This window comes from Cygnus atratus, chromosome 5 (assembly GCF_013377495.2).
Source record: "Cygnus atratus isolate AKBS03 ecotype Queensland, Australia chromosome 5, CAtr_DNAZoo_HiC_assembly, whole genome shotgun sequence".
NCBI classification, from domain to species: domain Eukaryota; kingdom Metazoa; phylum Chordata; class Aves; order Anseriformes; family Anatidae; genus Cygnus; species Cygnus atratus.
Window position 1 is genome coordinate 31,406,170 of NC_066366.1, and position 23,606 is coordinate 31,429,775.

The window sequence follows — 23,606 nt, forward strand, 5'->3', positions numbered from 1 at the left end:
TAGGTGGCTTCTGTCATATTTTAGTGATAGTGCTAGGTACTCTTGTTACTATGAATTAAGTGCTGTAACAAAATAATGTCAAACTATTCTAGTATGAAAAGGAAATCAGATGACAATTTAAACATGAATGTTTAAATATTTTGAAAAAATGCCACGTAGTTATGTGTTTCTAACATAATTTAATTGAAAGCATTATGTTCACTAAAAAATACATTTCAATAACAAAAGTTCCTTCTGGTTCTGCTCACCCAATAACATCCCTTATGTTACAGAAGTAAGAGAGGAGAAAGGCTCTAAACTGTTTTCTTTATTTGCCACCGCACATGAGAAATGAGAATTCATTTTGTAGCTGTGATTGGTAGAGATCTTGGCAAAACCCTTGCAGTTACATGCCTGGCCAAGGTAGAGATGGAATGCTGCTGTTTGGAAGTTCAGATTGGTTCACTTGATGCTGCTAAAACACAGATACGGATTTTAGGATTAGAGAACATTTCAGTAGATGACAGTAGATGCAATATTCTCTTTGGTCTTCTCTAGTCTGTGAGGTTTGCAACTAGCCCAGCGTACCCTTCTGTGTACGGTTATTCAAACCTTAGAGCAATGAAGAGCTATTTTATTTTGGGACTATACAAAGATGAAATGTTTGACCTGTGTCTTCCTTTCCCCTAAATCACTGCAGCGGTGAAAGAAATCTTTGTGGCAAAGAACTAGCGCATGATTTGTACTTTTGAAATCAGTGGGAGGTGGAGCTATGAGTCAATCTATACAGCTCTTCTTCCCTGCCTCAGCTGGCTGGAGAATAGTGTGTTCCAGGAACCACCTGCCAGCTGTGAGGCATACAGACTGGACCATTATAGCTTTGCATTTTATGAAGTAGAGCTACTAATGGGTTCATCAGCCTATTCACCTTTGGTAAGAGAAAATCAGCAGTGGGGTGGGAGGTTCTGTTTGGCTATTTTAGTTGAGATTGATGAAAAGCAAGTGTTTGGTTTATTTTGGTCCTTAAATGTCAAATAAGTTTGTAGTTGGCAGATTTACTAGAGTAACTAAATAGATATCACTGGTCAGATGGAGATGTCATCTTGAGGAGGAGAAAAGACAAACCCCTGTGCTATTGCCCTGGTGAATTTTCGTAGAAACTGAAAACCAGGAGTTGTTGACTGGTGGGTTTCATCACTGGCCTCTCTTGTTTCCTCATCCCCAGGATCAATTCATCCAAGTAAATCCACACAGGAAAATTGGAATCAAGAAGAGGAATCATGGAAGACCGTGCAGTGCTGAAGATGAGGTACTGTACAGAGGACAACCTCTGGGCTGCAGGGTATGAACAATGGCTGTAATACATGGAGTCTTCCATCAGCAGCTGCTGTCTTTCCTTGAGCTTGACTGTTATTATGAGAGGTGTTATTTTTTTTAACAGTTAGTTAAGAGAATAGTTATTTCTTCTGTGACTGTGCTCTCTAGAGTGGAAAATGTTTACTATGACTTGGGGGTTGGGAAGGTGAAGATGATGAACTCGTGGTTTAGATGCTGGGCAAGGAACCGGGAGAGCTAGATTTTAGTCTTGACTTCACTGTGACACCACAATGTGACGTTAATCATACTTCATAACACCCAAGGCTTTCTTCAGATAATTTTTCTTTTGCTCTTTGGAGATGGATTGACAGATGGAATGTATTATTCATTGTCTGCTGCTGAAAATAATTCTGATCCCTAACTTTTATGAATTTGAAATAATAAAAGGTGTTAGAAGGTACTTGAATGAGGTGCATTCTGGGTATGTAACAAATTATTCCCTTTTCTGAGTTATGGCTGGTTTAAATGACAGCTATAAAATAATTATGGGAAAAAACATTTTTGAGGGGGAGGTGGGGATTTTCCTGCATCTGCTTCTTTGCTGTACTCAATGTAAAATTATGAAACTAGCTGCTTGTTAGATCTGGGAGAGCAATGACCTCGCTACCAGCTAGTACTACAGAATAATAATTGCATTTGTTTGTGTATTTATTTCTTTTAGTCCTTCAGCTGTCTCATGAATAAGCTTTCTCTAAACTTCTTGTTACATACACTACTAAAACTGAGGATTAAAAATTAATCCTCTGTATCTAGGATGAAAATTTGAGTTTTCAGAATTTCTGATCACTAACTCCTACCATTTTCTTCACATCCACTTTAGAAACATGGCTGCCAAAAATTCTGCTGAGGTTGATGGGTTTCTTCCAAACCTGCTAGTTTTGGTCGAATCATACTTTGTGAGACAAAACTATTGGGCTGAGAATTTTCCAGTGGGCTGTAAGTAGCATCTAGGAAGTTGACTTCCTTTTTTAGGTGGTTAATCTGTTCCTGTTGAGAGACTGGTATATCAAAATGAGAGGTATACAAGGAGGTCCTAAGGAAGCAATTTCTCAGAAGTCATGATGCTTTGAAGATTTAATTACTCCTTTCATTTTAATGGAGCTACTGCTTCTGTATGCAGCATTTTATTTCTGATGTTCTTCAGGATTGTCTTGTTTTTCCTGTAACCAAGTATAGTGTTGTATGTAGCTGTGATGGGGAGTGGGAGGGAGAGGACTAAAAATGGATAGGGCTGTGCAGCCTTCAAGCCGTTGCCCTGTAGAGCCCTGTGCTATTGGATGTCAATATGTTGTTATACGCCAATGCACTGACACATTAGAGCTACTTTATAGGGAGCTGGACCTTCATGTGAAATGGAAGAATGCTTACCCAAGCCTCTGATTTCAGCCTCCTTCCTCCTGATGTAACTGGAAGAGCTCTGGAGTCCCATACTGGGCTGTTCATTTCTAGAACCATTCTCTATCTCTTCTATTTGTTTATGTGTTTTTAAGGGTGGTGTATTTTGCTATAATAATTGTAGTGTTAGGTATCATGCAGCCAGATTGGCTGGTAGCAGTGATATTTTGACTGGGGCATTATAAAAAGGAGTGTATCTGTACTGTTCTGCAATAATGTTATGTGGCACATGGGCTGGAGTCCCTGCCTGAGGAAGGAGGGCATCCCATGGTACCCGGGCAAACACATTGGAAAATGCTGTGTTGTAATCTGTTGTGCTTAGTCAGCCTGAAAGCAGAGAAGCAAACCCTATAGTTTGGAAGTAGCTGGATTATATAGGAGCGATTATGTAATGTCGTCTTTGTGAAAACTATCTTGTGATATTTCTTACTACTCTGCATTAAAATTAAACTTTAAAACCTGAACCTTTAAAAAACAAAGCTGAAACAAACAAAAGAAGCAAACAAGAAAGAAAAAAAAACCACATAAGGTGAGTAAACAAAGCTGGAATCTATTTTTGTATGGTGTCTAATCACAAGAAAGAATTTATGCTCAGAAATTTTTGCAAATACTTAAAAAGACATTTATTCACTGCATTAATATATGAGAATGGCCTATAATTACTTATTTTCTAGGCGTCTTCTTTGCTGTGCTATAGGAGATGTTGAGTTCATTACGTCTGAGTTCTTTGCTAATAATTAGTGTTTTTCTCATTGTTTCGCAGCCAGAAATACCTCACTTGTGTTGGCTTACTGTAAAAATTATATGTATGCGAAATCTCCGCAAAGCAGACCTGTGTAAGTATCACTGGTGGCATGTGTATATGTTATCATGGGAGTCACAACTGGTGATCTTAATGCTCTTGTACACCTGCCTGGATTACCACAGTGTCTGTTTTTTTGACTTATGAAGTTATATCTGTTTTCATCATCATTTACACTCAAAATTATCTAGAAAACAGAAAATAACAAATTCTATGTCAGGAAAGAAGTAATCCTTCCCTTCACTGGCTGCTCTCTGATATTTTCCATTCTCTGACTCTTCAATGACCCTTTGTCCACAAGTTGCTCATTTTTCTTCAGAAAGTGGGACTTGGAAATACAGGAAAGATCAGTAGCTGTACTTGGTAGTGCTGTGTTCGTCTCTTCATTGCTATTTGGATGTGGATGTCTTGTCCATTATAATTAGAAACAAGTCAAAAAGATCCCAGAAAATTATTCTTCATTTTTTGAAGAGTGAAGTTTCAGGGTATGAAGTCATATTTGTATTTGATTGGAACTTGGCAAGTATTAGAAAACTGTATTTCCAAAAAAAAAATAAAATCAGGAGAGCCAGTACGCTTTGTATTGCTAAAATTGATTTTTGTTTGTTACCAAATAGTATTAGTAGTTTAGAATAGGCTTTTGTTTGAAATTGACATAAATTTATACACAGTTAAATTGCTATAAACACAGAATGTTTTCCTTTGGGTCTAACGAAGTATTTAGGACTACTCAGAGGATATTTTTCTTCACCTGACTGAGTAAAAGATGATAAAAAATAGTACTACTGTAGTAATTATGAATCTTTTTTTTTTAAACACAGTGAGCCAAACTGATTGTTATGTGAAGCTGTGGCTGCCCACAGCTTCACACCAGGAAGCCCGGACAAGAACTGTATCCAACTGCAGAAACCCTGTCTGGAACGAAACTTTCCACTTCATGATACAAAGTGAGGTGAAGGTAAGATCCACACCTGTGTTCATGAGCTGAGACTTTCTAAAGGGGGCATCTTTACTTGCTGTGTGTCTCTGGCACCAGCTGCACACTGCAGGCGTATACTGACGGGGTCATACTGATGTCAGAGACTTGAGATACCAAGTCCCCGAGCGCTAATGCTCTCTGGCAGCATTAGTGCTTCCATTTTTCCTCCATGTGAATCCTATTTAGCACTCTTCCCAACATGAAGTCTGTCATGGCTGCTGCCCTACCTCTTATCTCCCACAGCCTCACCCAGCACAATCCTCAGTTACACATTACCAAAGTAACTCGTGACTTTTATTCGTACAGTATCCACTCCTCCCTTTCATGTGCAACCCAACCTGTCCCTTTTCCATGCCCCCAAAAGCATAGAAAGTAGACATAGAAAATTGTTTTTTTCCTGAGTGGTTGCTGTGGAGAATAGTTAGGTATTTTTGGAAGTGAGCTGCTAGAAAGCTCACTGTAGACATCCTGAGGTATGAGCAGTACTAGGATTTAAGTATTGAACTTAAGGTATTTCTATGGACTTGGAAGAATGTTTTTAGTGGATGTCACAGAGAACATGAGAGATTTGCAACACATAGGAATGGCTATGTGTTTCCTAGCAGTAAGTAAGCATACAAACCTTGATATGGATTCTCTGCTGCCCTGACTGGCCTTTGTTATCTTTCAGGGATTGGACCCCAAGAATTGAATAGGAGGTCTTTTAAACTTTTTAAAGAATTAGTGATATTTTCTTATGAGCAATCCTGAAGGCATTTTCACTCTGTGTTGCTGTGAGCTTGTAATACCCGCTTCACACACACGCACAGTGAAGCTGTTGTGAATTATAAGAGGTAACATACCTTAATACGGTTTAAAAAATATTTTTAATACCAACTATTCCATCACTAAACTGGCATGTTTTCAGAAGCCTAATAGGCTGCAAGAAATCAAACCTTACATCTGACATACAGATTTATAATAGAATCATGCCCTTCCAGTGCTTCAAAGAAGTGTAAGCTTAGAAGTGGTTTAGATCGTTTGGAATGAAGTTGAGAGCTTTTTTCTTTCTGTCCCAGAGCAGTGGTGTTTTTTTTGTTTTTTGTTTTTTTTGTAAAGTTAATGTTTATAAGGTTAACAGAAATAGATTATCAGGCAGAGTGTGAGTAGCAAGATCTAGACATGGAGTCAGTGGCTTATGGCTTAATAGTGCGATGTCTCTTCAGGCTGCTGTGAGTAGCCTGAGCCCAGAGGAAATACAAGGAAAATCACTGCAATTTAAATCTTGGTAAAAGAGTTTAAGCTGATGTGCTTTACCTTCCATTTGTAAAGGGCCGAGTTTGCCCTCTGTTGTTACTTTCAGCTGATATGCTGACATTTTTCAAGATAGAAATTTTGACTCCAAAATGGTGTCGATGAGCAATATGTGTAGTCTCTACTCTTTCCAGTGCATGCTGCCATCATGCGCATCACTTTCGCTACCTTTATTTTGAGCTCTTGTTCTTTGGCAAATCTGATGATTTACCTCTCTAGGGTTGCTCCCTGAGTTTGCAGTCTGAGCTGCAGGGGCTGCGTAGCTGAATGAAGCCTTGTTGCAGCCAGCCGGGCTCTGCACCATTGTGGGAGCATTTCATGCCTTCCCTCCAGGATCTCTAGTCCCCGAGTAGGGCATTTATGTCCTTCTCTGCCTCTCTCCTCAGAACATCCTGGAGCTGACAGTCTGTGATGAAGATACTTTGACACCAGATGACCAGCTTTTGACTGTTCACTTTGATGTAGCTAAAATCCAACCTGGAAAAAAGGTTCACCTGAATTTTGTCTTGAATCCAGAGGTGAGAAATGAAAAGATGAATGAAATTAGGTGGACAGACAAAATAATCTTGGTCAAAATTTTCTCCTAACATAGTGCCTATATTAAACATTGCAGTTATTTAATACAATGTTTAATGTTAGCACATGAAAACTATGTTAAAAGGTCCTTATTAAAGTACAAAGTTAAATGTTCAAGGTTTAGGAGAAGTCAGAAACAGTCACCTACAACAGTTACACTAATTGTAATTGTGATTACAACTAGATGCAAAATGGCTTTCCTGTTCTGATTTTTTTTTTGAGATCTGAAAAATGTTACTGTTCTGCATTAGAAAAGATGGCCATTATAGAAGGTCTTTTTTTTTAGGGGTGTCAACAGGGAAAAATGAGGAATCTGATAGCTAGAGATCTCGTTGTTGCAGTGTTGTAGGAGATTGGCAGAGCTGGGATGGGAACAAAGTTCCCACTTGCCCCGCTTCCTGGGAAGCTGCCTCTTTGGCCAGTAGCTTGTTGGGAGAACCTCCTCTCAGCTTCTTCAGAAACTCTATCCTGTCCTTTCAGGCATCATGCTTGATAAATGTCTGTGTATTCTAATAAAAATATTTTTCCCCTCCTTCTGGTAAAAAACAACATTTTAATGAAAAACTCTCAGGAAGTTTATTTACAATCTTCTGTTACATGATTATACATTTCTTTTCAGGCAGCTGAGCCTATTTTCAGCAGAGAATGGATAAGGCTTGATGAGTCAGAACCTCCTCAGTGTTTTATTCTTTTCTTGTAGGTCAGTGTGTGGCCTGCGAGTTTTCTGTGCTGCATGAATTTCAAAGAAAATTGGTTATATTAAACAGAGGATTAAGAGTTTGTTATGCAGTGTTGGGTGGGTGAAGTAGCTGAGAGGACAGGTAGAGAAATCACACCCATCTGTTGAGAGGGTAAAATACGTACTCAGATTATTTTCTGCAAAACAAAACACCTTTTCTGCTTGAAGGCTGTGTCGTAACCTAACTTCAGAGCTTTTTCACATTTCTGACAAGGGCTTGAGTTCACAGCTCCTAGGAATTGTGCATGCGCTATTTAATTCTAAACCACTGTGCCAGGCTGTCTGGAAAAGGCTCTTGCCTGTTATTTATTATATTATCATCGCTTTGGAAGATGTTTATTAACTACTCTTCTAGAAAGCCAGTCCCTACTAAGAATTTCAATATATCCACTTCAGCATGCTAAGGCCTTCCTTACATAAGCCTGATGTGACTGAGATCATTTGGATGTGTGATTCAAGCTGTGAGTTTGCTCTGAAGTGTGTGTGGATCTGGCTTAACTCATTGGCTCAGCAAAACGGAAGCTGGGGAGATAGGGCACGGTGAGCTGTGTCTTGGGAATGTGTTGGTCAAGCTGTCCTTATTCAGACCATAACTCCTACCTGAGTGCCCATGAGACATCACAGATTGCGGTCTGAACGTGGATTTTTAGAGCACTTAGGGTTAATTTTTTAAAAATGAGTTTAGTAATGAAACATGCTGGGCAACCATAATAATAGTACTGCCACCTCTGCCCGTAATGATTCTTCATCTACCAAGCTATCTTAAAAAGGAGGGCTGAGGAGAGCGGATGGGTTATGTCAGAACAAAAGGACTGCTTCCTGCTGTGCTTCTTGCTCACTGTGTGGTCTAACAAGTCTTTCCATTGCTTTGCTCCAGGTTTCTCACCCACAAAAATGTGAATAGGAATTGATAGAAATATAACTTGTGTGTATGTATGTGTTTGTATGTATGTATGTATATATACAGCAGAATAAGAAGGATGGGAACGTAAGACAGGCACAATTGGATATATATTATAAGCCAAGTTCTTCTGAACATTTTTTCTGCTGTACTTTGGATGAGGTTGGAACAGACCGTCAGCTTGTATAGCACAGACTGGTCACAGTGGTCACAGTCTGACACTTGATGAAGTCTATCTTGTATCTGTGTAAGATGACTGCTTCCTAAAATCCATCTTTCAGCCTTCTGTTACGAACTGTTGGAAGTGACCTAATTCTCATGAAATGGACACTTTGTGCGAAATGAGTAAGCAGAAAACCTCTTCTGAGTTATGTGCCATAGTTCCAGCTCTAAATCACCTGAAATTTCTCAGTTACTGATGTGAAGTAGTAACTACAAAAATACTTTTTGCCTTTACCGTAGTGGTGGTTTTCTGTTGGCAGCTATATTATCAGACTTGGAATGGTTTTCACAGTCTCTTCACAAAGTTAAAATATGCTGTGCAGCCAGACTGAAAGGATGTTTGGCAGTAAATGTTAGCTCTTCTGAATATGAATTAATTTTTTTTTACCACATTGAGCTTGTCAGAAAGATTTGTATCTTCCACTAATTGGTGTTTTCCTCCCTGTGGATGATGCAGAAGATATCTCTGATGCATTTTTTTTTTTTTTGCATGGTATTTCCTGGGTTGGCTGTGTCCCATACACAGGAATGACTGATCGAGCAAATGGCCGCAGTCAAGGAATACAGTTATTCAGTCCCTCCCATCTGTTCGTGTGTTAATTTTTCTTCTCTTACTGTTCCCTGCTCTCATACACTTTACTCTTTTTTCAACTTGATTTGGCCCTTGTGAACTCTTGCCCTTGTCTCCCTTCACATCTTCAGTCTTCCCATTCTCTCTTCTTCCCTTAACTGTAATGGTTTTCATTTTCCAAGTCAGTATCTTCCTATACTTCTGTTTTCAAGTTTAATCACCATACTCTGCAAATTCTTCTGCTTTAACCCAGGTACTCTCACCACCTGGGTCCATTTATTCTAAGTATTTTCTTCTACATCATTCACCTGTTGTCCCTCACTTTCTCTGCATTTCATATCTTCCACTAATACTTTCCCACTAATAAACGAACAACATGTTCCATGATACTTGCCTGGGGAGACAGCTAGTTTGCAAATGCTAGGGTGGTGGAGAGATGTGAAACAAAAGGGTGTCCGAAGAAGGCTCCATCCACGTGCACTATGACACCAAGGCTGTGAGAATAGCAAAACCCTGAAGGAGAGGTTTATACAAAATCGCTAGTGCTCTATCAAAAGAAAAAAAACCTTATTTATTCATTTTCCTTAAAAGAAAACTAAATCTTATTTTCAGAATCAGGAAGAACTAGAAGTGGAATTTCTATTGGATAACATGTGAGTAACGTCTAAATGTTACAGAATTTGCTCTTAGAAGACTTGATATTTTAGAGTGATAATGCAGAATTAGGGAAGCGGCTCCATGTACATATGCTCAGACATCTCGACTTGTCCTCTTCCCAATGGTTCCCTCTCTATCCTGAATCTGGTGAAATCTCTCCTTGGGTGACAGTCACAGTTACCATTGATAGCTGAGGGGAAGTTTTCATTTTTTAACTCAGCTTTGGGAGAGATGATGCTGATTGGGGAAGTAAGAAAGAGGGGAAGTCCTAAGAGCTGTGGGACTGTGACCTGGCACAGCTGATGGCACTTGGCGTCTAGAAAAACTGTGCTCAGTCATTAAAACATTAAGCAAACTGTTTGCATTTGAAGGATTATCCCACATATACCCACCATTAAATAAGCCTTTTCCTTTTCTCTTTTCAGTCCAGGTGTATCTGAAAAGATAATTACTAATGGTGTCCTAGTGGTAAGCATTTTTTTTATGCTTAAGTTCTTATTGTAGACCAGAACTGAAGGATGCAGTTGGAAGAACTATGCCTCTAGGCATAGACTTTATTGTTTTTCAGGTAAGACACAGGTGTGATTGTAAAGCTTTGAACGTCATCATCCTTGTAGTGAATTCTGTGTTGGGAGAGGCATGGATCACTCAACCAGTGAGGGGCTCACTTGATGAAATGACTGTAAACATAACAAGGAAACTAGAGAAGCAAGTGAATCCAGTGTCACTGCAAAGCTTATCACTTGATGTCAATCTTGGATCTGAAGGCTCTTTTCACACCATGCCCAAAGTGCTATAAGATGTTTTTGTGCTGCTACTTGCTCCTGTGCAGCACTCTTGGGAAGTTTCAGCTTCAACCCACAGGTCTTAAAGTACAGGCCCATCCGTTCAGCTGTTCTGCAGAGCTTGTAGGTATCCTTTAGCTCATCCTTCTGTAGAAAAGAATTAAAACCCTTCTAGATGGGATGAAAAATTCTTTATAGTAACAGGTAGGGACTTAATGATATTTAAATGTAATAAGATATATCCTTAGCAGTCCCAGTTACATTGACCACAGAATTGCTTCCATGATTCATACAAACTGAGAATCAACCTCTGTGACTTCTGAAGTTCACAGGACACCATGGCCAAACCTGCTCTCTCCTTCACAGGCCCCCTAGATCCTCAGTGAGGATTCTGAACTGTTTCTGTGACCGATGATATTATTGTTTCTCTCCTCCAGTCTCGAGAAGTTTCCTGTGTGGAAGTACAAGTGGATGACAAAAAAATCAAGAGTCCTAACACAAGTGAGGTTATTGATTTAAATGGTTTTTCACTGCTTTTTTTGCTATGGAAGATGCAGCTGAATCTGGAGCGTAATTGATTCATTTCAGCCTCCTCTGTTTGTATCTGAGCTGCTTGGGGATTGAGTGTTTCCTGAATTACCCGCTTAGTAGGAAGAGCCGTCTGTAGATGTCATGATTATGTAGCTTAAGGGAAACTGTGGAGGTGGCTGAGGAAAAGCTCAGAGACATTTCTGCAATGTGATGGAACAGAAACATCGCTGATGGGGACAGAAGACAAAGAGGGGAGACAAAACCATCAAGAGTGAAAAGACTACGGTGGAAGCTCAGGGGGGTGCAAACACAACCAGTGGCATCCACTGGCCTGACACAACCTCTCTGTTGCATGGCAAGGGAGAAGCTGCAATGCTGCCTGGCCATTTGGTGCTTATTCAGTCTGGTCCTTGTTCACACTGAGTAGGACAAACGTTATGGGCCAAATTAGTGTTGACTGCAATAAGGCTGAAACTTTACTTGGTTCTCTTTCATTTGCTGTTTTTCAGGGCCAGATGCAGTTAAGATTTCTCTTTCCTCTGCTTTTTGTTCTTAGGGAGAGATTTCACCTTCACAATGAAAGGATCCTATGAAGAAACCCAAGATGTTTCCACGGGTCCTTCCTGCAGCAAGAGAGACAGTCATACACCCACCTTCCATTATGTCAAGCACAGTCAACCCCAACTGGATATGGTGTTGCCAAAGGGGCGTTTTTACTGTGGTGTATGTTTTTGTTTATTGACAATGATTACAGCTAAAGTAACTTTTGAGAGAAGCATGATGAATTTGCTTTTTTCTTTTTTTCCTGGTAGATTTGTACCTATGGGTTGTAAATTATTTTCCCTTTATAACACTTTTTTCCCATTTTAATTCAGCATGGCTCAAATAGGAAGGAAATGGATGTAAATAGTCCCCTTACTATGCCTCTGAATTCTCTGGACTTGGGAGAGAAAGTGACAATAGTGCGAGTGAGTAAACTTTGACAGTGTTTGCAATTATTTCAGCAAAGGGTAAGCTATATCTATGTGATACCTAGTCCATTATTAATTTTGTTGCTAAAAAGAAGTAATAGCTGAGAATATGCTCAGCTTTGCATACACTTGAATGTACAACTGGTATTCAAGGAAAAAGTAACATCGCTTCAAATGTATTTCAAAAGCAGAATGTAATGATGTTTGTGTGTTGAAGGCCTGAGAAATGGATCAAAGATTTATCACTAGACTATATATCTGAATAACTGCTAAGACTGTAAACACGTGTCTTTGCAACCTTTCAATACTGTTTCAAATTTATGGTGTTTTCATTCTTGATTCACAGGGTGAATCTTATGAGGTGTCTGTGAAGGAAGAAGATAGGTAAATCTTACTTCTTTTGAATGATTACTTTGGCCATCTCCCATCGTTTCATATTATGTTCTTTAGCTTAAAGGAAGGTACAGCTTAAAATAGCTCATCATTTTGAAAACAGGAAAAAAATCGAATTGATTAATGTAGGTTAAGATATGGGGAAGGGTTAATAAATCCATGGTTTTGAATTGGTTGGTATAGCATAGAATATATCATGGAATAGATGGTGTGTAATCACGGGATGTGATGAGTCACAATGTTTTTCCTAATGTTCATACTTCCTAATGTTGATGCTTAAGAATACCTCAGTTTTGTAACCTTTATAATACATATATGTACATGTAACACATTTCTGACATGTTTCTAACATCATTTACCAATCCTCTGCAGGTTGTTTTTCAGTGAAACAAGTGGGCAGTGAGTAAATTCATTTATAGACTGTCTTGCAGTGATTTTCTGAAGTGCAACATTACCCCCTACTGATTAGTTCATTACATTGCAAGCAGACACATAAATCGGAAGTTTTGCTGAATATTAATTATAACTCACAAAAAGGACAAAATAACCTCTTAGGGGAAAAGTATTTACAATCCAGTATTTACAGTCCAAATTATCAGCAGGGATGAGATAAACACCTTATTAGGGTCAGGTTAGCGTTTAATTTTTCCTTATGTGTGTTAAGTTTCAGTAATGGCTAGGCCCACCCTGCTCTTCAGGAAACATGTAGGAAAATAACACAAAGAGGTATCCAGATTTGGGGGCTTTGTGTGAAACAGATGGAATTCAGTTATGTTTCTTGATCTTCATCAGCAGGGAACTTGATTCATTTCATTTACTCATGTTTGCATGAATTCTCCGTAGTAAGGCAAAAATACAGGGCCTGTGATATCCTGCGCTCATTTGTATATATGGGTCTTCATGTGCATAAAAATAGCTTTTATTTGAACTGGTTTATTATTGATGCTGATTTTTTGCTTGATGTCTTGAGAAATAGCTTTAGAAATGTCTTAGAGGTAACGTGTCTTGTTTGTTTTGGTCTTGTGCCCTAGCTGCAAGAATTTAGGTTTACGCTTGGGGTTTGATCTATGTGCAGAGGAAAAGGATTTCATCTGCAAAAGGAAGAAAATAGTTGCTGCTGCTCTGAAAAACATTCTTGAGCTAGACGAAGACCTGCAGGAGGATGAGGTGTGTGGGACAGTATCCCGGGGACTTCAAGTATTCTGTCCCCACTTTGAATGCAGTAGATGTGTATGTACTTGCACGCCTATGCATTATAACTCCTCTGCATCTTTTTTTTTTTTTTTTTTTTTAAGTCAGACTAAAGTGTATAAAACAGATTCTCATTTGCACTGAGACTATATCCAAGAATTTTTGGCACAGAAGGTGAAAGGATGTCAGGATGTCAGTTGTAGCTCCTTTATTCTTTGCCATCCTCAGCCTTCCCTTAGGTGGAGGTTAGAGCAGCCTGCCTGCAGGACACATGAATGGTATCTGCTCAGTATCCACAAGGGGCTGCAGTGAGAAGCACAGTTGATGCTTTGGCATATACTCAGAACTAGTGAGCTCAATCATAAGCTTAGATAGGCTTCCTTACAGCTCCTGACTTACCAAAGTATCACTGATCAGGATGATGCTTTCAGCATATGCGAAGTACCACCAAAATTTACACAATTCAGACATACACCTAAACACTGCCATGAATAAGCTGAATTGAGTCTAAACCTAATTAATCAGGATATTGCTGTTACCTTTTCTGCATATGCATCACTTCTCTGTTTCATCTGTTAATGAATGACTGTGCCTTTGTATGCTGAGCAGGTGCCAGTGGTGGCAGTCGTGACTACAGCAGGGGGAGTGCGGTCCATGACATCGATGTTTGGCAGTCTTCTGGCTCTCCAGGAATTGGGTGTTTTGGACTGTGCCTCGTATGTCAGTGGTTTGTCTGCCACAACATGGTAAGGAGAGTTGGGCTTGTATTTGATGTTGGTGTTAGCAGAGCATTAACCTGGTGAAGAATATTGCTTAGTGTCTGGAACAGGGAATGGGGTGTAATGCACATATTTTTTTAATGAAAATTCTGTATGACGAAGTGTATCTGTTAGACGCTTATCCATTTTTCATTTCCCAGATTTATGTGGCAGAAAAGATTCCTATATTAAGATGGGGTGGTAGAGATGTTTCAGTGTTTCCCTTCATATGAAAACTTGTTGTTCATGGCTAACAGCAAGGGACTCAATGGGACCTGGTAGCCCAAAAAGCTGGCATTTTCTTAGTACTGTAAGAATTTGCTTCCTGTAGGAGGACTTCTGACTGCTAGTGCAGATTAAACGGATCTTAATCAAGAGTCAGAGAAGATGCTGTAGATGTGCAAGAAAAGCCGTGAAGCAGGAGTTCTGGGGACTTGAATCTCTGCAAGGACTCAGACCTGACCCAAGCGGGCTTGAGAGCAATGAGGAAGTGAGAGTAGGGGATGACTGTTTTCCTGTTCTTTGTGTGTCTCTTGGGTTGCCTAGATTGTGTGTAACACATCACAGAAATCCTTTTGTTATGTATTTATGTAGTTCAACTTCTATGCAGCTCTGAAAGGGAGAAATTAAAAGAAAAACCCTGAGGAATGCAGAGTGTGGTACATATGAAGTTGAATGCCTTGCACGGCAAGCAGGTGTCTAGGACTTTAAAACATTTTGTGTCTGGAAGGCTACTGTAAAGATTGATATGAGACAGAACTGGCAGGGGAACAGTCAGGATGAGAAAGGGTGACTGAAATCTCCCCAAACTCTGGGAACTGAAAAGACTGGCTCACTGGCACACTGATGTATGCCAGGAGTCCTTGTTGAACAGCGTGCTTCAGAGAAGGATGGTCTTGTGTTTGACCAAGACAATGGTTGCTGATAAAGTGCTTAACATTTCACACAGCTTCTGGAACAGCTTAGGGAACTGGCCTCAGACAGAAGCTGCAGCATGAACCTGGACAGTTGAAGGATAGTTCTAGAAAAAGCTTGTGCTAATTCTTGGGTGATCTTTTATTATTCTTTTGATTCTGAGAAGAAACAAGCTAAGATGATTTTGAATACTTCCCTGAAAGAAAAAAATTAAAAAAGATTAGTGTATAGTCTAAATTTTGCTTGAGCTTTTGAAGGCAAAAGTTGGAGGGTAAGAACCTCATGTAACCTGAAACAAAATGTATGTGTGTAGTATAAGCCTGTGAATTTTCACGTTCAATGTTGAACCTTTATTTTTACCATGAAAAGGACCATGGCGAAGTTGTATGAAGATGCAAATTGGTCACAGAAAGATCTGAGAGGGCCAATTGGGGATATCCGGAAGCATGTGATCAAGAGCAAGCTGCACTGTTTCTCCCTGGATCATCTGAAATACTATGAAAAGGAGCTTTGTGAAAGAAAGCAAGAGGGGCACAAGCTGTCTTTCACAGATTTATGGGGACTCTTCATTGACTCCATGATACATGATGAGGTATTATCTATCCATCCCTTTTTCCAGAGGGCTTCTAACTTTTCATGTCTAAAATGCTAGAATCAGTTATACCCTGATATGAAAGGCTCTCAAAACTCCGGAGGGCACTTTCTTTGGCTTTTTAGAAGAAAAATAACATGGTAAGCCTAAAATGTTAGCATCTGGGAGAAATGTCTGAGCATGTAAAAAGGCAGGGTTTTTGTGAAATTGATTTTCCTCTTTTAATTTCAGATCAAATGACCATTCTAGTAACATACAGAGGAAGGGGTAGCAAAGTAGCAAAGTTCAAAAATAGCAATATATAGTCATACCAAAAAACAATAGAATGGTATTCAGATGTCCCTTGGTTGGCTTTGCTCTGAAGCACCTCCAAGGTAGTTAAATAGCTTTATCTTTCCTTAAATCAAGTCACATGCTAGTGACCAAAGAAATACTTTTGCCACATTTCCCCTCCATCCCATTCCAAAACAAAACCCCAGAAGTGTTAGTGATAACACTTTGGCAAGGTTTTAGAGTGTCCCAGACAGAAGAAAATGATCACATTCATGTGGTCAAACAACGGAAGTATGTAGAGCAAAATCTGCTGAGATTTAGTTGTTTCATCGACAGTCCATGCTTAGATACCATATTAAGTCCATGCAGCATGTCCATCTTTTTCATTGATGTCTGTTCTTCATGTACAGGAAAACACCTGTAAACTCTCTGATCAGCAGCTGGCAGTGAATCAGGGACAGAATCCACTGCCCATATACCTGTCCCTCAATGTCAAGGATAACTTTACCACTCTGGATTTTAAAGGTAATGATTGTTATACACATTTGTATAGATCTGAGGAGCTTCTTTTTAAGTTTGAGTGAATGCCAAAAGCTTTTACTGCAAGTCCAAGCTAATAAATCTTTTAAATAATTCCTTCCCTTTTCCTGTTTTCATGTCTGGGTTCTGACTTGGATGAAAAACATACATCCTGATAATATGGTAGGGAGATCACAGTGCAAAGACACTACTGCCCTGCAAGGTGTGGAGAGGCCTTTTTCTGGCAGCCTTGAGAGAAACCACTGATCTTCTCTCCTCCCCACCTACTCCGCACGGGCCCTTTTAGCTGGTGGTTTACTGTGAAGGCAGCAGTAGTCCTTGAGAGTTGTGAAGAGCAGGGAGGAGAAGGGAAGTGTGGGTGGGAGCAGGAGCTTCCTAGCAGCCAGAGAGATCTAAGAATATGTGCCAACAGCATGGTGCGAACCGCTGGCTATTTCCATGGCGTTTTCTGGCTGAAATGAACTGGAACTGTACCCAGTCATCTGCTTCCAGACACAATTTGCAGTCCCATTGTGTCCAGCTAAGATTTGGGTGGGTTCTGGTCAGTATAGCTGAGCTTTTTTGAGCTTCAACTATCAGTTGAAGTGACTGCAGTGACTATCAGGCTAAGAATGAATGGTAGCTGGTGCTGTTACTGACTTGAAAGAACTAAAAATGCCACATCTTGTGGAGGTCCTTAGCAATCCATGGACTTCCAGCCCCCCTTTTTTTTTCTTCCTTGTACAGAAATGGATCTGAACCCTAATCTGAATGGGTTTTCAATGTGTTAGTGGAGGAGGTGAATTAAGCTTGTGTGTTCAGCAATCTAACAGACAACACATTGAGGGACACCTGTTTGTTTCAAAATATGTTTGCTTAAACTGTCAGTCACCAATGCTGAAGCTACAGGCCTTATTCTTCTAGCATTTGATTCTCTGATGAGCTGGTTCTTTTGCCTTTGTTCACATAAATAACTCCTACTTGATGCCTTATTTGCAGAGTGGGTGGAGTTCACGCCTTATGAGGTGGGTTTCCTGAAATATGGGGCCTTTGTTCGTTCAGAGGATTTTGGTAGTGAATTCTTCATGGGCTACCTGATAAAGAAGATCCCAGAATCCCGGATCTGCTTCTTGGAAGGTGATTTACTATCTCAGGAAAACATCAACTTTACAAACACTTAGTTGGCTACAGAGAATAGGCATTTAATAACTACTGGTCTGCAACTAGCAACACTAATACCAGATCACGTATGTCATGCAATTTAAACTTGAAATGAATGAGCCAAAAGTGTCAAAAGAAGAAGCAAACTTCTAAGATGATTGCAATGAATTTGCTGGATTTTTTAGGTTGGAGCAAACTGGAACATGTTAGAGCAAAACAGAAATGAGCTTTTGAAGTATTTAAAATTATAGTCTGACTCTTATGAGCAACTCGAGTTTTTAAAATGTTCTAATCATAATCCAAACATTATATGGAATGGCATGGCGTTTGGTATTCATACTGGAAATCATAGTATTTCATAAGTAAGACAGTGCTCTTTTAAACAACCACAGGGACTGCATCCAAGTAGGTCTCCGCAGCTGTGCTCTAAAAATTCAAAAGTAATACTGAATATGACTTTTTTTTAAACTTTCAAGGCACATGGAGTAATATATTTTCCCAGAGTTTTATGGATGCTGTCTATCTCTCTGGTCATTCAGAAGACTTCTGGCACAGATGGACCCGAGACACTGAGCATGAAATAGGTTAGTTATTTGGATTATTTTTTGCTTACATCTGCATCATCTTCCCACCTCTCTGAAATGTGAAGCATGATATTTTGGAGGGTTTAGACTTTGTGCCGTATTTTATAGGGGTCACCAAGTCTTTGGGAGAGAAGAAAAAGCGGGAAAGAAACAGTTGTGCTGGAAAAGAGGAAAAAACATTGGTCTGCTCACTGTGCAGCATCCCTGGGGAGTTCTGTTAGTCATGAGAAGGTTACCATGAGTCCTCTGGGAAAGGAGAGGCTAGGCAGGGAGCAGCAAGGTGATGCTGTGACACTGAAACCCACCTCTGCCCAGAACAGTGTACACGATGGTGCATGCACCCCATCAGACAAGGCTATAGCTGTGGCTGTCTAGCCTCTTCACTAAAGTCGACACAGGTGGTATGTTCTGCTTTGTGGGTACACTCTCCACACTAATTTCTCCATGTTCCAGCAGGCAGTCCCCTCAGGCTTGAGCTCACCTTTTTCTGTGTGCTTGATAAGTTCTGGCAATCTGCTGGACATGGAATTATTATTATTTTTTAAATTTTATGTTTATTTATTTTCTCCAAGTTGCATGTTGCTGCAATAACCCTGTTCTGTTTGTTCACTGTTGATGATTTTGAGCTTGCTCTGCTTAGGGGATTCATTGAGCTCAGCTAGTTAATTAGTAGTTCTTTTCATTGTTATTTGCTAAGGTACTCAGACAACTTCTTGATGTGAAACAATCATAAATTCAGACTCATTCTTCATTATTAATAGTATCATAGATGCTAATGCAGACATAGATCCTCTATTGTTCTTTCTGCAGAGGAACACCCATTTCTTCCCAAGAGGCCTCATGAGCAAACAACTTCCTTATCCGTTCCCAAAGGTTGCCTTTCCAATACTCTTCGACAAATGATGACAGGACGGCCAGTGGTTTCAAACTATCATAATTTCATTAAGGGCTTGCAGCTGCATAACAAGTATTTAGAGAATGAAAACTTTTGCATGTGGAAAGGTAAGAGCACCTGTTTTTAGATGCATCTTTGAAGGTGACCTGAGCGCCGATAGCTGTTGGGACAAATAGTTGATAAGGTTTACCATAAAGGCAGATTCTGAATAATACTGTTATAACCAGTTAATTGCACAGACTGGGAAGCTCTCTGTAGAATTAGTTTGCTGAGCCACAGGTGATTTACTTCTGATCTCATTTCTGTCTTGGAGAAGCAACAGCAGGCTTGTTTCAGCTCTGTTCTACCTAGGAAAAGCCATGAAAGAATCATGTATAACTTCCACTGAACAGTCTAATGTATTATTTTGGATCACTGAGTCTCAAAACTGCTCACTTTCGCTGATCTCAAGTCTGAGCTGTGGACTCTGAAATGATGTCAAATACTAATATAAGCGTAATCTATCTTTGCTTTCTTTGTTACGCTGTTTTGGAAAGAAATTGACTTGCTCTTTCTGTAATTAATTGTTAATATAAGTTTTTGACTTTCAGACACAGTGCTTGATTCTTCTCCCAACCAACTGAATGAAATGGGTGACTACCTCAAGCTGGTGGATACAGCTTTCTTCATCAATACCAGCTGCCCACCCATTTTGAGGCCAGAGAGGAAAGTGGATGTCATTTTGCATTTAAATTACAGCGGAGGATCACAGATTCTGGTGATGTTTTGAAATGGTGGTTCTTTATCTGTATGACTCCAGCTAAATTTATCAGAAATATCAATATATTATTTATTTTTCAGAAAATGTTCAGGTTTTGATTAATTTAAATTATCGTATCAGTGATGCTAGTCAACACTATGACAAAGATGACACAATCATTTTTGGGCCTGTTTTCAGTAGCTTTTTGGGGCACACAGAGAGAGAAACAGATTATCTATTCTGTGTATTGGTCCAGCTTTGTCATTGTGCTGCTAAGTGCCTCAATACTTAGTTAACTAACTTTTAAAACGTAATTGGTTAATACTTAATTTTGCTATTTTTTGAATGAAAATTTGGAGTTTCTTCTTTCTTTGACTTGGTGTTTGCCTAAGTTTGTCAGGCTTATGTTTTGCTGTTTGAAGAAACATTGTGGGGTTTATGATGGAAGTTAATGTAATTTATTTGTAGGAAGGCATGAAAACGTTGATTGCTAAATGCACTGAATGCAAACACTCAAGAACCTGTGATCTGTGAGACACCATGTGTAATCAAAATTTCCTTATCTAAATCAGCTACTGCACCCACTAAATAAAAAAAAAAGTCCTTAATTTCATATAAATTTCAGAGAACAGTAATCTTACTTTAAACATGTACTTTGTTAGCAAATCAACCAAATTTATATCACCCAAATGTATTAAACTCAAGAATATGCTTACTTCAGTGTGTAATTGCCCTTATTTGTAAACAGACAATCTGTGATTTATAAGACAAAAATTTCAGTTATGGGCTTTTCTAGCTTTACTTCAACCTCTGTGTGTTGCACTTCTCCTCTGTCGATCCAGCCACTGGACCTATTCTCAGAATACTGTTTGGAGCAAGGGATCCCCTTCCCCTCCACAGAGCTGAGCCAGGAGGACAGAGAACACCTGAAGGAGTGCTACATGTTTAAGGACAGCTTAGAGGCACCAATCTTGGTCTATTTTCCACTTGTGTGTGATACCTTCCAAAAATACAAGGCACCAAGTAAGTTAACAACATTAATTTTTTTCATTTTTTTCTTTTTTTGAGGTTGTTCCATCCAAATTATCCATTATTATTCATTGCTTTCTAAAGCAAGACTGGAAAGATTCTTGGTTGGCTAAGTCACCATAATCATGGAGTTGTTGTGAAAGACATAATGTTGGTCAGCTAATCAGGGATCGAACAGAAGGGTTTCAAAATTAGAAGCATGAAGAGCTGTAGCTTGAGGCAAAACTCACTGTCTGTCATCTGGGACTGTTTGCCTTCTTTTGATAGCTCAAGACAGGAGGCAGCTTATAAGTTATATCCACTTACCACAGGATCACAGAATGGTTTTTGTTGGAAGGAACTTTAAAGATCACCTAGTTCTAACTTCCTGCCATGGGCAGGGACGCCTCCTGCCAGACCAGGTTGCTCAAAGCCCCATCCAACCTGGCCTTGAATGCTTCCAGGGATGGGGCATCCACACCACCCTCATAGTAAAGAATTTCCTCCTTATATATATATATAAACCTACCTTCCTTCAGTTTAAAGCCATTCCCCCTTGCCCTATCACTACACTCATGACAAAGAGTCCCTTCCCAACTTTTCTCTAGGCACCCTTTTGGCATTGGAAGGCTGCAGTGAGGTCTCTGTGGAGCCTTTTCTTCTCCAGCCTGAACAACCCCAACTCCCTCAGCATGTCTTCAAAGGAGAGGTGCTCCAGCCCTCTGATTGTCCTTGTGGCTCTCTGGACTCATTCTAATACTCCCATGCCTTTCTTGTGCTGGGGGACCCAGAGCTGAACGCAGTGCTCCAGGTGGGGTCTCATGAGAACAGAGCAGAGGGGGGAGAATCACCTCTCTCAGCCAGCTGGCCATATTTGTTTTAATGCAACCCAAGGTGTGGTTGGCTTTCTGGGCTGCAAGTGCACCTTGCTGGCTCATGTTGAGCTTCTCGTCAACCAACAGTAGTTACCACTATCACTTAACAGTCTTTTGTAAAAGAGATGATAATGGTTTACATTGTTAATGTGATTAGAATCCTCTTATTACTTAGTTTACATGGGGGAAAAATGAGAATAGAAAGTGTGGAAAGCATAATGGAGCAAAGGTTTTGCCAGGGTAATGACCTGGTGTGATATTTGTCATTTTTGAAAAGCTGTCCGATTATATTCTTTAATTCCACAATAGAATAAATAGTGATTTATTTGTTTCACTAGAAAAATTACTTGTCAAATTCAGTTTCATTTTGCTGGTTCTTTTGGATGCGTCAACTCTAGCTTCGTTTCCAATTTAGTATGGGCCAGGAAACCTTCCTCAAAAAAAAACCAACCAACCAACCAACCAAAAAAAAAAACAAACACAATTAATGTACTGCCTTGTTGGAAAGACCTCATGTAGTTCATCTTTTGTCCTGTTCACATCTGTTTAGAATACTGTAAATCTCAGCAACCTGAGAGGGAGAATTCCCCATCCAGGGGCATTCTGGAGTAATTTTCTACCAGTTGGTAGTTAAGGAGCTGTCATCTGCACGTACCCAATGGAAAAGTTAAAAAGATAAAATTCCAAATATGCAAAAATGAAATATTCCCATGGAAAACTGTAATTTTGAGAGGAAAGGGTTTTGCATGATGAAGCTGTTCTGCCAATCAATTCTGGATCAGCTGCAATTGTGTCCAATCAATAAAGTGCTGGATTGTGTTAGTAGAGCAGAAGCAGTATCTGTGTGGCAGTTAAATCTTGAACCATTTTTCTGAGAGAATTTAGTTTACTGGGGCTGTCAGTGTGTGTTTTAAAGCATTGCATGGAAGGAGTTTTCCATCACAGTAGCCTTGCTGTGTTGAACTTTGTTATGTGTTTCCTTCAGATGTGGAGCGCAGTCCTGAGGAGATGGAACAGGGAAGAGTAGATGTGTCCAACTCTATTGCTCCCTATGGCACTGGTCTGCTTACATATACTGAAGAGAATTTCAACAAGCTGTTGAACCTTTGCCACTACAACATCCTGAATAATAAATATTTAATTCTTCAAGCTTTGCAAGCTGCAGTGGAACGAAAGAAGCAATTTAAAAACTGCTCACAACCTCAGTCATCTAAACAGTCTTAAAAGTATATTTTGACAAATCTCATTAGAAAGAGAGATACAGACATTTTGTTAGTGGACTAGTGAATATCCAGGGAATGTGAATCTATACAGAATGAACGTGCATGTTAGCTTGTTTAAAAAAAAAAAAAAAAAAAGGAAAATCATTCATCTTATTTAGTACTGTGTGTCAGGACTAATGCTGGTTCTGATGTTAAAGTTGTAGGCAAATCATGATTAGTTTTTGAAACTTTCTCCACTGTTCTAGTGAATGGGAAGGCACTAATCAAGTTTAAGGGCTCCATGTAGATATACAGCCATAAAATGATGAGGTTTCAACCTCACAGAGGTATATTCCAAATTTAGTTGCAACTCTTGGCGGTATGTTATCTTTGATCCAGAGACCAAAGCAAAGATCAAGCAAAGCTTTCCTTTGCTCTTAGACATCTGCTTGTGACAGAAGTAAACCAGATACCAAAATATGCTTGCATCTGGAAAAGGAGGACTGATAACTGAAGAATGGAACTGCATGTGATGTCCTCTATTTTCTCAGTAGCCATCTTTCAGGCAGAAGTCTAACCTTCAGTGAATTTACCTGTCTGGCTGTCATTGTGTTGAGTCTAAATTTTTGATGGACTATGACAGTGATCAACATATGACAGCCTAATTTTTCTGCCAACTGTATGACAAAAATCATCTGACTGCATCCATTTTTTGCTGAACTT

At 39.6% G+C, this 23,606-nt stretch overlaps 1 protein-coding gene across 1 annotated transcript; it reads left to right on the forward strand.

Moving 5' to 3' along the window:
• Positions 1–885: 885 nt before the first annotated feature.
• On the forward strand, positions 886–23,194 carry LOC118244781 (cytosolic phospholipase A2 epsilon-like). The gene is made up of 21 exons (XM_035539969.1): positions 886–912; positions 1,205–1,288; positions 3,515–3,587; positions 4,375–4,511; positions 6,212–6,343; positions 9,447–9,487; positions 9,917–9,959; positions 10,714–10,777; positions 11,364–11,530; positions 11,683–11,775; positions 12,125–12,162; positions 13,203–13,338; positions 13,969–14,108; positions 15,405–15,627; positions 16,311–16,425; positions 17,419–17,556; positions 18,057–18,164; positions 18,975–19,166; positions 19,650–19,816; positions 20,641–20,821; positions 22,667–23,194. Exons 1-21 carry the CDS (start codon positions 886–888, stop codon positions 22,903–22,905), a joined length of 2,538 nt encoding a protein of 845 aa, XP_035395862.1. The 3' UTR covers positions 22,906–23,194.
• Positions 23,195–23,606: the final 412 nt, after the last annotated feature.